The 13,533-nt window shown below is 40.8% G+C and overlaps 1 protein-coding gene across 2 annotated transcripts in view; it reads right to left on the bottom strand.

Moving 5' to 3' along the window:
* The window catches only part of LOC132832632 (histone deacetylase 2-like), an 88,328-nt gene extending 75,090 nt beyond the window's left edge, over window positions 1-13,238 (bottom strand). The window contains exon 1 of one of the 2 annotated variants that reach the window (XM_060850717.1): window positions 13,161-13,238. In XM_060850717.1, coding sequence (XP_060706700.1) covers window positions 13,161-13,212 — 52 coding nt within the window. In that variant the 5' untranslated portion in view covers window positions 13,213-13,238. Of the gene's footprint in view, window positions 1-12,669; window positions 12,953-13,160 lie in introns of those variants that run through there. The other variant, XM_060850724.1, reaches the window with a different exon arrangement.
* Between the last annotated feature and the right edge of the window lie 295 nt (window positions 13,239-13,533).

The following is a 13,533-nucleotide window of genomic DNA, read 5'->3' as shown; positions in this document are numbered from 1 at the left end:
GTCATAAGGAAACTCAAGATGGCAGGTCAAAATCATGAGTCAAGAAGAAAGGCAAGAATCTTTACCCTATTTTTTTTTCCCATCTTTCTCCTACAGAGGTGAGAGAAGGGAGGGAAGGATCCTATAATAAAAGCACTGCCTCTCCACAGTTTCCTAATGAACATCAATTTATCATTTCTGAAAAATAACTTTTGAATAACTAAGTGAAGGAGAACAATCAGGATTGTTTTGAATTTGCTTACTAAATGTGGTAATGTTACAATAATTGGAGGTCAGAGTCACATAAATAGGGAAATATTTCTTCAGATTTTGATCAAAATCTAAAAACTCACCTACAGCACCAGTACTGTCACCCCCACTTAAATAAACACCTGATAAATGAACATTTTTGTTAAGAAAACGGTAATTGAAAAATCAAACCAATTTATATCTAAATATATAGATATATAAATTATATTTAATTTATGGCATAATTGTTTTACACATCCTAAACCGTAATTACGTTTGCATGCTTGTAACAATTTGAACAGTGATGTTTCAGGTAATTGTATAATTGGCAATATGCCATTAGAATTAAATAGCTTGTAATAAACGCCATGTGAGTTTACAGAGATGGGGTCGATCTGGATGGGATGCTCTTCGGAGGGTTGGTGCAGACTCGATGGGCTGAATGGCTTCTTTCTGCACTGTAGGCATTCTGTGATTCTACAATACATTGCGCAACAGAAAGATACCAATAGCTCACTGTGAACTCAAAATGGAATAAATCTTGTAAAAACTGGTTATACAGAACAAGAAATCACCTGCATAACTTGCTGCCATTTATTTAGGAAATTTTGAAATTACTAAGAGGGCAGAGCAAAGGAAAAAACAACAGTTTAGAGAACAATACTCTGCATGGGTGAAGAATTTAAAAATTCTGATTAATAAGATGGCTAAATAGTTTATTGGTTTCCCTAATATTCCATTTTAATGAATGTTTATGAGCAAATATAATCCTTGAACAATTCTTCTGGAAGCATCCCATGTTATCAAATTTATGTCGCACTTCAGGAAAAGACGCACACTTTTCTGAATGGATCTAAATATTACAAATACACCTAATGTAATGTCCAAGTTTATCGTAAACTAATTTTCAATTGTCAAGACATATCAAACAGCAATGCCTTAATGTTAATGCTCAATGTCTGATTGTTCAATTTTTTTTGCATGAAAAACTGAATAATCTAACAATTTAAAAGAAAGAACTTTGAGTTATGAGGTGGAACACAGAAACAGGAGAAGACCATTAAGTCTGTCAAGTCCGTCCCTCCATTTAATACTAGAATGGCGGGTCAAACACTTCAAAATCTTTTACTCATCCTATCTCTAAACCCTGTATGCCACTAATAACCAGAAATCTATTAATCTCTACCTTAAACAGAATCAAAAAACTGAGCCTGCTCAGACCTCTGTAGGAGAAGTTTCATAACCCTCTAAAATAATTTCTCCTCATCTTGGATCTTAGTGGCATTCTTCTTAATTTTAAACTGTATCCCCTTGATTTTAAGACTCCCCAACTCAGGGAAGCAGTTTACCTGCATCTATCCTGTCTGTCCCTTTAAGCATTCTGATCACCTCTGCATTCTCAATGCAAATAATCGGCCCCAAATTGCCAAATCTCTTTTCGAGGGATACTTTTGTCATCCTAGGAAAAATTCAAAACAGCCTTACAACAAAATCAAAGTTTGGAAGAACAAACGATTATTTTATAATGGTTCATCACAACTTTTTTGTACTGTGTCACTATTTACAAAGCATAGGATATTTGCCTTTTTAATCACTTTCTCAACCTGCTGTACCACCTTCAATAGTTTGCTAACATCTACCCCAGTTGATACTCAAATCCTATACATATTTTTTAAAAAACATGAGTCCAGATGCCAGCAAAACCAAAACAACAAAGTAGTCCTTAGTACATCATATACCGTATCTATTGTTGATCTTATGCAAGTATTCACACCCTGACCTTTCGCCAAAAATCTTTTATGACGACATAAAATGTCTGCTAGCTTTGGGAATGAGGTTGGTGGAACAGTCTAATGATTCTTTTTCACATTGGTTTTTTATTCCCCTGAATAAACATCAGAAAACACAATTAGATAGTCTCAGTCAGCAGTGTCCACTGGATTCAGGACCATGGTCAGCAACCGGTGCCAATGCAATCTGCAAGGTCCAACATATTATTGATTTTAACCTATCAAAAATATTATTCATGGAGAAGTGAACTTCTTTTTCTGCCAAAATATTTGGTGCCAAAAGTTAGCTTTTATTGGAATATATACAGTAAATGAGAAAATCCTAGTTGATAAAATATTTCATAAAAAAACTTTATGCATTCAGTTAGGTTGTGCCAAACCTGGAATTTTCTGTGACCATGGAATATGCAACAAAACCTCCCTTCCATATTGTAATTAAATTAGCTCCTGTACCTGACTGGAAAAGTCTCTTCCCAACTCTCCTCACCTCACCCCCCTACCATCCCCCCCTACCACCCCCCCCACCCCCCCCCACATTCCCATCCTCGCAACCCTACCTAGACCTCACTCACTTTCGCCCTCCATTCCACACAGTGCCCTACACTCACATTCAAGCCTTCATGGTTACTCATGCCACCCAATCCACTGTGTCCATTTACTCATATGGCCTCTTCCCACTGATTTTGCAGGAACAAAGGCACAAAAGTAGGCCATTTAGCCTCTTGATTATGTTCTACCATTCCATGAGATCATGACAAATCTAGGGCTAACTCCATATACCTGCCTTTGGCTCATTTCTATTAAAACCTTTGCTTAACAAAAACTGATCTATCTTATTTAAATTAACAACTGATCCAGCATGCACTGCCATTTGTGGAAGAGAATTCCAAACATATTCCACACTTTGTGGGTTGAAGTCCTTTCTTATGTCGCTCCTGAAAGGTCTGGCCCTAATTCTCAGACAATGATCTCTAGTTCTAGAATCTCCAATGAGTGGAAGTAGTTTATTTTTACCTACCTGTGTTTCCTTGTTAATATCTTGAACACTTCAATCAGAACTCCTCTAAATTCTAGAGAAAACAGCACTAATTATGTATTATCTCTTCTCATAACTTAGCCCCTTAAGTCCAGGTATCATTCTCCTAAACCTTTGTTTTACTCCCCCAAAGGCCAACATATCCCGGTGGTGACCAGATCTGCTCTCAGCACTCCAACTTGCATCTAACTAGGGTTTTGTATATCTGCAGAATAAACTTATGCAACCTTGTACTCCATCCTCTAGATATCAAGGCCAGCATTCCATAAACACTTGCAAAGAAATCTAGAAAGTTAATGGCATTTCAAAGCACTATGCATCTGAACCCTAAAGCTCTTGCAATGCAGAGATCATGTCCTTAACTCTGAATCAGGAGGCCTTAGATCAAATCCCATCTGTTCCAGAGGTGTGTGTTATATACCAAAACAGCTTGATTAGAAACTATCTGCAACTTAACCTCCAAGTCTCTTTGGAAATCCACTGTAGTTAACTTCAGACCATCTGGACAGTACCCTGATCTACCTTATCTTCAGTCGAAATGGATAACCTCACATCGTAGTCCAGCTACCACAGTTTTGCCCATTCTCTTCAGCCCCATTCCACACACCTATGTCCATGATCTAATATCAGCAATCTCAATCCCACTCTTTTCTGCTGGATTCCAGTCCACAAACCTCAGCCCCATACCCCACACCAACAGCTCCACTGACTTGAGATCCTAGTCTTCAGTACTTTGCATCACTTCCACAATGCTAGCTGCATCCTATCCTGGATTCCAGTCCACAGGCTTTGACCATATATGGTAGGATACAGCGCTAAAAGAAATTTATGATGTATAAAGGTAAGGCAGGTGAGTAATGTGTTAGGATAAACAGGATTGTGGGGTTTAAAGCACGAGATGTGCTGCACATCAACACCACCATGAGTTTAATTTGGAATGAGAACGAATGTGCAAATGAAATCAATCTTCAGAACTTATTAAAACAAGAAAATGTAGAGTAAAGGGGAAATCAGATAGGGAATGTTAAAACCTAACTTCAGCTAAATGTACTGGAACCAATGACCTCTGTTATATTCTCTATCTTCCTTGTCATTCAAAGATCATTGACACACACTAGGTAAATTCTTCTCGCTTGAACCTGAGCGGAAAAGAGCAGAGGAATATATGGCTGAAACTGGTACAGTTGGAAAAAAGAGTATCTTGAATACACAGGGCATGCAGGAACAAAGTAGAGAACAAGGGAGGTCTGATAAATTAAACTGCATTTATTTTGATGCAAAAGGCCTAACAGGAAAGGCAGATGAACTCAGGGCATGGTTAGGAACATGGGACTGGGATATCATAGCAATTACAGACATATGGCTTTGGGATGGACAGGACTGGCAGCATGTTGTTCCAGGGTATAGGAAGGATTAGGGGTGGGGTGGGTGGGGTGGGGCAAGAGAGGTTGGGGAGTGACATTTTGATTAGGGATAACATTATGGCTGTTTTTAGGGAGGATATTCCTGGGAATACATACATCAAGGGAAGTTATTTGAGTGGAACTGAGAAATAAAAAAGGGATGATCACCTTATTGGGATTGTACTATAGACTCCCCAGTAGTCACTGGGAAATTTAGAAACAAATTTGGAAGAAGATCTCAGTTATCTTTAAGAATAACAGAGTTACGATAGGAGATTTTAACTTTCCGAACACAGACGGGGAATGCCATAGTGTTAAGAACTGGGAGGGAGAGGAATTTGTCAAGTGTGTACAAGAAACTTTTCTGATTCAGTATGCTGATGTACTTGCTAGAGAAGGTGCAAAACTTGAACTATTCTTGGGAAATAAGGCAGGGCAGGAGATTGAGGTGTCAATGGGGGAGCACTTTGGAGCCAGTAACCTAATTCCATTCGTTTTAAAATAGTGATGGAAAAGGATAGACTGGATCTAAAAGTTAAAGTTTTAAAATGGAGGAAGATTGGAAAATGGGAAGCCTTCAAAATGAGATAGCAAGAGTCCAGAGACAGTATGTTCCTGTTAGGGTGAAGGGCAAGGCTGGTAGGTGTTGGGAATGCTGGATAACTGAAGTAATTCAGATTTTGTTCAAGAATAAGAAGGAAGCATATGTCAGGTATGGACAGCAGAAATTGAGAGATTCTCTAGAACAGTATAAAAACAGTAGGAGTGTACTGAAGAGGAAAATTGTGAGGGCAAAAAAGGGTCATGAGATAGCTTTGGCAAATAGGTTTAAGGATTCAACAAATAAATTAAGGACAAAAGGGTAACTTTGAAGAGAGTAGGGCCACTTAAAAATCAAAAAGGTCACCATAGCATGGAACCGCAGGAGATAGGGAAGATACTAAACAAGTATTTTGCATCAGTGTTTACCGTGGAGATGGACATGGAAAATATAGAATGTGGGGAAATAAATACAGGTAGTTCGAGGATAACATGCGGTCCAGCAGTGCGATTTGCTTATAATGTCACTGAGGAATTAAGGAACAGGTGTTTTGGGAACGCTTACCTCTGTTCCCAATGGCGAACTCCAGCAGTGATCGTTTTGTGTGCTTCATTATGTGCATGCACCAATGTCTGCGCCAAAGTCTCTGCACTGTTCTGCACACACAATGTCTACACTGAAGTCTTCATGCCGTTCTGTGCATGTGCCGATATCAGCTGCCAACAGAGCAGCTTTCTTGAGAGGAACACTACTCCTAGATTATCCCTTTTTTTTGAAAAAAACGGAGGGACACAGTGACAAGAATGTTAGCAAGAAAAGTCCTGGTGATAAAATTGCAGGTGGTGAATCCAAAAAAAAAGGCTAGAAGACTGAAGAGAAGCTAGATATTACAAAGCATTTTGGGCAGAAGGAGACAATATGTGATATAGTTTGCTTAACAGGAATGAGGAAGTCGACCTTGCATACCATGATGACCCTCGCCCCTGCATAAACAATATTTTTCAGAAGTGTTAAATTTACTTTGGTTTCACTGATAAATACCTTCGTTCAGGCTGTATTTTGTGTTCGACTTTTGGGTGCTTTTTGAGTGATCATGAATGATATTCTTTGCTGGTCTGCCCCAACTCCACTTTTCCCAAAGGCCCCATTATTTATATTTAGCGATTTTTTTCTATGAAGTGAGGTTTCGCTGGAATGCAACTATGATGTTAGAGAACAAACTGAAGCAACATCTTGAAAAATGTCCTTAAAAAGAGGTGGTGGTGGTGCAGGATGTCTTAAAACACAAAGGTGGATACATCCCCAGGACTTCATCAGGTGTACCCTAGGACATGGGAAGCTAGGGAAGAGATTGTGCCCTTTGCTGAGATATTTTTACCACTGATAGCCATAGGCAAGGTGCCAGAAAACTGGAGATTGGCTAACATTGTGACACTGTTTAAGGTGGCAAGGAAAAGCCAGGGAACTACAGACCGGTGAATCTGACATCGATGGTGGGCAAGTTGTTGGAAGGAATCCGGAGGGACAGGATTTATGTATATTTGGAAAGGCAAGGACTGATTAGGAATAGTCAACATGGCTTTGTATGTGGGAAATAGTGTCTCATGAACTTGAGTTTTTTGAAGAAGTAGCAAAGAGGAATGATAAGGGCAGAGCAGCTGGTTTACCAATATGGACTTCAGTAAGGCGTTCAATAAGGTTCCTCGCAGTAGACTGTTTAGCAAGGTTAGATCACACAGAATAGAGGGAGATCTAGCTGTGTGGATACAGATCTGGCTCAGTACCGATTGCCGCATTTCAAGAACACAGCTCACCACCACCTGCTCAAGAGCAAGAGGATGGCGGACGACGATTGCTTTTCAGACTAGAGGCCTGTGACCAGCGATGTATTCCAAGGATCGGTGCCAAGTCCACTGCTTTTCATCATTTATATAAATGATTTAGATGTGAACAAAGGAGGTACAGTTACTAAGTTTATAGATAACACCAAAATTGGAAATGTAGTGGACAGTGAAGAAGTACAATGGGATCTGATCAGATGGGCCAAGGAACGGCAGATGGAGTTTAATTTAGATAAATGTGAACTGTAGCATTTTAGAAAAGCAAATCAGGGCAGGACTTACACACTTAATGGGAAGGTCCTGGGGAAGTGTTGCTGAACAAAGAGATCTTGGAATGCAGGTTCATAATTCCTTGAAAGTGGAGTCACAGGCAGGTGTAGGATAGTGAAGGAGGCATTGGTATGCTTACCTTTATTGGTCAGTACCTTGACTTTACGTGTTGGGAGGTCATGTGATGACATAGTAAGGCCACGTTTGGAATATTGCATGCAATTTTGATCTCCCTGCTATAGGTAGGATGTTGTGAAACTTTAAAAAGTTCAGGAAAGATTTATAATGATATTGCCAGGGTTGGAGGGTTTGATTTATAGGAGAGGCTGAACAGGCTGGGGCTATTTTCCCTGAAGCATCAGAGATTGAGGGGTTACCTTAGAGAGGTTTATAAAATCAAGACGCATTGATAGGGTAAACAGACAAGGTATTTTCCCTGAGGTGAGGGAGTCCACAACGAGAGGGCATAGGTTTAAGGTGAGAGGGAATGATTTAAAAGGGATCTAAGGGACAACTTTTTCACACAGAAGACGGTGTGTGTATGGAATTAGCTGCCAGAGGAAGTGGTGGAGTCTGGTACAGTTACAACATTTAAAAGGCACCTGGATGGGTAAATGAATAAGAAAGGTTTTTGGCAAATAGGACTAGATTTATTTACAATATCTGAACATCATGGATAAGTTGGATTGAAGGGTTTGCTTCAATGCTGTATATCTCCATGACTCTCAATGACAGACTGAGAATAGCATGGAAGTTACATAAAAAGGGACACAAAACTTTTACCGGCATGCAAAGAGTAAACAAATAGAGCAGGGGGAGGGGGAATGACGAGAGAGGCCTATATGAAACAATTTGGTGATCTACGCTTTATCTAAAATTAAAGGTGCAGAGCAAGGCAATACTTAACATTTTGTGTCCATGTTTACAAGGGGAAGGCTACTGCCAATATATGGACAGAAATGGAGATATTGGAGGTAATTTATGAGGCGAATATTGATAAGTTGATTAAACTGGAAAGGATAACTATGCTTAAAATGGATGATTCACCTGATCCAGATGACTTTCATCCCAGGTTATAAAAGAAAGTAGAAATCAAGGTAGCAGAATGGCTTACCAACATCTTGCAACCTTCCCCATGTTCAAGTAAGATGTCAGAGCACCAAAGTGTGGCAAGTGTGATGTCATTATTCAAGAAAGGGTGCAAGGTCATCCCTTGAAATTATTTAACATCAGTGGTGGGCAAGGTTTCAAAACAAAATCAACAAGCCCAGAGGTGGTTCTCATTAAGTAGGGAAAACCAACAGAAATCTCAAGAGGTCCACAGTCTCAGAGGAATCTATTTGATTTTTTTTGATGAAGTAACAAAGAAAGTTAATAAAGGGAATGCAATGAAGGTTGTCTATATGATTTTTTAATTATTTGAAGTACTACATACAAAATTGAAAGGTTAACAAAACTGAGACTAGAGGAAAAAGAGTCAATGTCACTCTTGATAAGCAAAAAAAAACCTAAAAGACAGAAATCATTGAAACATGTAAAACTGGTTGTTTTTCAGACTGGATTTGATTGATGGGATTGTTTTCCAGGATTCAGTGTTAGTACCTCGGTTTCTTTTGATATATATATATAAAAAACTCGGATATTGGAATAAAATAGAATTTGAGGTACACAAGATGCTAAAGGGGTTGACAAAGTAGACATAGAAGGACAGTTCCTCATGTGGGAAATCTAGAATAAGAGGTCATAGTTTTAAGATAACAGGGAGCTGACTTAAAATAGATGAGGAGAAATTACTTCCCTCAAAGGATTGTGAATCTCAGAATTTATTAGCCCAGAGTGTGGTGGAGGCTGAGAGATTAAGTAAATTTAAGTAGAAGATAGATAGACATTTAATTAGTAATGGGTTAAAGAGTAATGGAGAGTGGGCAGGAACATACAGTGGAGGCTGAGATGTGATCAGTCATAATTCTATAAACTGATGGAACAGGTTCAAAGGGTTGAATTGCCTGCTGCTACTCTTAGTTCATATGCTCAAAGGGGTAGGAAAAGAAAATATAGTCAAAATAATATGATGCTGAAGTGAGTTCAGGTATCAGAGGGATCTATGATTTGTGTTCATAAATCTTTGAAGGTGGCCCAAAATATTGAGAATAGCCAGTAAAGTGTTTGGGGTCTTGGGCTACAGAAGTATTAAATATAAAAGTAAATTATGCTGAAATGTAAAGCTCTGAGGCTACAACCAGTGTATTGTAACCCATCCTGGCCACCAGACTTAAGGAAGGATGCAAGGGAACGGAGCATATTTACCAGAATGATCACAGCGACAAGGAATTTTAGTTGCAATGTTGGAGAAACTGGAATTATTCTCCTTACAGGTAATTCAGGAAAGATTTTAGAGAAGTGCAAAGCTTTTGGCATGTCTAGATAAGGCAGACAACAAAAAAACTATTTCCATTAGGTGTTACATGGATTGGAAACACATTATAGTGAGAGAATAGGACTCCTCCAAGATCAGCAAGGCAACCTTTGTGTGGAGCCATGAGATGGAGGAGCTTCTAAACAAGTATTTCGCATCAGTGTTTACATGAACAAGGAAACTGAAGATATAGAATGTAGGGAAATAGATGGTGACATCTTGAAAAATGTCTATATCACAGAGGAGGAAGTGCTGGGTGTCTTGAAATGCATAAAAGTGTTTAAATCCCCAGGACCTGATCAGGTGTTCCTGAGAGCTCTGTGGGAAGCTAGGGAAGTGACTGCTGGGCTCCTTGCTGAGATATTCGTATCATCAATAGTCACAGGTGAGGCACCAGAGGACTAAAGGTTGGCTAACATGGTGCAACTGTTTAAGAAAGGTGGTAAGGACAAGCCAGGGAACTATAGGTCGGTGAGTCTGACATCGGTGGTAGGCAAGTTGTTGGAGGAAATCCTTTGGGCCAGGATTTACATTTATTTGGAAAGGCAAGCATTGATTAGTGATAGTCAACTTGGCTTTATGCATGGAAGTCATGGCTCACAAACTTGATTGACGTTTTTGAAGTAGTAACAAAGAGGATTGATGAGGGCAGATCGGAGAACGTGATCTATATGGACTTCAGTCAGGCATTCGACAAAGTTCCCCATGGGAGACTGATTAGCAAGGTTTGATGTCATGGAATATACAAGGAGAATTAGCCATTTGGATACAGAACTAGCTCAAAGGTAGAAGACAAAGTGGTGATGGAGGGTTGCTTGGCACACGGGAGGCCTATGACCAATGGAGCGTGACAAGGATCAGTGCTGGGTCCTCTACTTTTTGTCATTTATATAAATGATTTTAAGTGAGCATAAGAGGTTAGTAGGTTTGCAGATGACACTAAAATTGGAGGTGTACTGGACAGCAAAGAAGGTTACCTCCGATTAAAAAGGGATCTTGTTCAGATGGGCCAACATGCTGAGGAGTGACAGGTGGAGTTTAATTTAGATAAATGGGAGGTGCTGTATTTTGGGAAAGCAAATCTTAGCAGGACTTATACACTTAACGGTACTGTCCTTGGAAGTGTTGCTGAACAAAGAGACCTTGGAGTGCAGGTTCATAGTTCCTTGAAAGTAGAGTTGCAGGTAGATAGGATAGTGAAAGTGTTTCAAATGCTTTCCTTTATTGGTCAGAGTTTTGAGTACAGGAGTTGGGAGGTCATGTTGCGACTGTACAAGACATTGGTTAGACCACTTTTGGAATATTGTACGCATTTCTGGTCTCCTTCCTACCGGAAGGACGTTGTGAAACTTGAAAGGGTTCAGAAAAGATTTACAAGGATGTTGCTAGGGTTGGAAGATTTGAGCTATAGGGAGAGGCTGAACAGGCTGGGGCTGTTTTCCTTGGGGCGTCAGAGATTGAGGGGTGATCTTATAGAGGTTTACAAAATCATGAGGTGCATGGATAGGATAAATAGACGAAGTATTTTCCTTTGTCTAGAGGACATAGGTTTAGGGTGAGAGCGGAAAGATGTAAAAGAGACTTGGGGCAACTTTTTCACACAGAGGGTGGTATGTGGATGGAATGAGCTGCCAGAGGAAGTGGTGGAGGCTGTTGCAATTGCAACATTTAAAAAGGCATCTGGATGAGTATATGAACGGGAAGAGTTTGGAAACGACATGGGTCGAGTGCTGGCAAGTGGAAGAGATTAGGTTGGGATATCTGGTCAGCATGAACGAGTTGGACCGAAGGGTCTGTTTCCATGCTGTACATCTCTATGACTCTGTAATGTAGGGGCATATGAAAAATATTTTTATACAGCAAATGATAATGACCCTGAAGTCACTACCTACATGGTGGAGTATGTAGGAGGTGTAGATCCATGATTTCAAAAGAACATCATAAAAACATTCGAGATAAATAAACTCAAGATTCCACGGATAGAGAAGGATAATGAAATTGGCTGTGTTGCTCCAAAGGAAGTTGGCATGATCCTAATAGTTTCTGTACAGTTATAGCTGAAAATGTGTCACTGGTTAAAGCACAGCAGGTTAGGCAGCATCCAAGGAACAGGAAATTCGACGTTTCGGGCCAGAGCCCTTCATCAGGAATCCAGATGCTGCCTAACCTGCTGTGCTTTAACCAGCAACACATTTTCAGCTCTGATCTCCAGCATCTGCAGACCTCACTTTTTACTCTGTACAGTTATACTGAACAATTCAAAGTAAATATAAAAACAAAAAGAGAAAAATATCTAAGGGAGGCAATACTTCCTAGGAAGTAGTGTCAAAATCAATGTTTCCATGGAATATGTTCTAACAAAAGAACGGTGGCACGGTGGCACAGTGGTTGGGCGGCACGGTGGCACAGTGGTTGGGCGGCACGGTGGCACAGTGGTTAGCACTGCTGCCTCACAGCGCCCGGAGACCCGGGTTCAATTCCCGACTCAGGCGACTGACTGTGTGGAGTTTGCACGTTCTCCCCATGTCTGCGTGGGTTTCCTCCGGGTGCTCCGGTTTCCTCCCACAGTCCAAAGATGTGCGGGTCAGGTGTATTGGCCATGCTAAATTGTCCATAGTGGTAAGGGATAATGTAGGGGTATGGGTGGGTTGCGCTTCGGCGGGTCGGTGTGGACTTGTTGGGCCGAAGGGCCTGTTTCCACACTGTAAGTAATCTAATCTAAAAAAAGTAGTTAATGTAATGCTGATCAACTGTTTGAAATAGGAACTGAATAAATATCCACTGGCCTGAAAGTTGCACAATGCACAAGATAAATCCCCAAGACACAACCATCACTTTGACTACAGGACTATATGCCAAAAGGTGTTTTATAAAAAGACTGTAAACTATCCTCAATAAATGTAGCATCCTTTTGGAGCTTTGCATAATTACTCTGGGGAGAATACTCAAACCGGCAAAGGGGACTAGGTCAGATTGGGATGACTAGTTGGCATGGACGAGTTGGACTGAAGGGTCTGTTTCTATGCTATGTGACTCTATCAGAAGAACTTTTCCTCCGAGAACTAAAACTGAATTGGAAAACCCATTAAAGACATGATTACACTTAGTGGCCTGAAGTTGCAATGTCTCTTGAAAGCAACTTACCTGCAATTGGCAAGTCCGGAGCACAATATCAAGGAATTTCAAGGCAAAATTGCATCCACTCCAAAACAAGCTCCCACTATCATTTGTACTAGTTATATTAAGAAAAAAGGGAGCTAAATGCCACTTCCACCCAAAAGAACAAACTGCTGTTTCAAGTTTCCACTTTTTCCTTAATTTGGATACAGCTGGCAAAGTGGTCATCCTCTTCTCCTTTTTCTCCCACTATTCTCCACCCTTCTCTAGTGGTTTGAGAAGGTGGTGGCCGGCCATGTAATGGGGTGCAGGTTCACTGAAGGTATTATGTCAGGTGAGAGCTGGAGTGTACACTGTGTAGTGCTGGTCACCACATTACAGGAAGGATGTGACTGTCACTGGGGGCGGGGGATTCACCAGCACGTCATCCATCTCTCACTCACACCTTCACCCCGTCTCTAACTCACACTTTCCCCAGCACTGTAGTACTCTCCCCGCCCCAGTCTCCATTCTCTTACCATCATAATAATAACAAACTTTCTTCTTTCCTCCTCCTGGAGCCAGCGCCATGACAGCAGCAGCAGCGCGAGAGAACGGAGCCGACACCACAGCGGGTCGGGGGGGGGGTAGATTTCATGTTGGTCCGTGAGCTCACTGAGATATCATCCTCTTTCTCCTTCACCACAGGAGACAGTATACCATAATATTTAAATAATACTCTTGTCTCTTCCCAGTGGCTCATGGCGTTCACTCTTCCTATTCTTGTTTGAATCACATCATCCACCATTCTCCCCCCCCCGGTTCCCCCAATGGAAGAGTCCCACCACGCCCCCTCCCCCTTTCGCCCACGCACCGAGACAATCAGGCGCGGGGACGAGTGGAGCGCGCGAC

The sequence above is a fragment of the Hemiscyllium ocellatum genome, chromosome 3 (assembly GCF_020745735.1).
Source record: "Hemiscyllium ocellatum isolate sHemOce1 chromosome 3, sHemOce1.pat.X.cur, whole genome shotgun sequence".
Classification (NCBI taxonomy): Eukaryota; Metazoa; Chordata; class Chondrichthyes; order Orectolobiformes; family Hemiscylliidae; genus Hemiscyllium; species Hemiscyllium ocellatum.
This window is presented reverse-complemented; position numbering and strand designations above follow the sequence as displayed.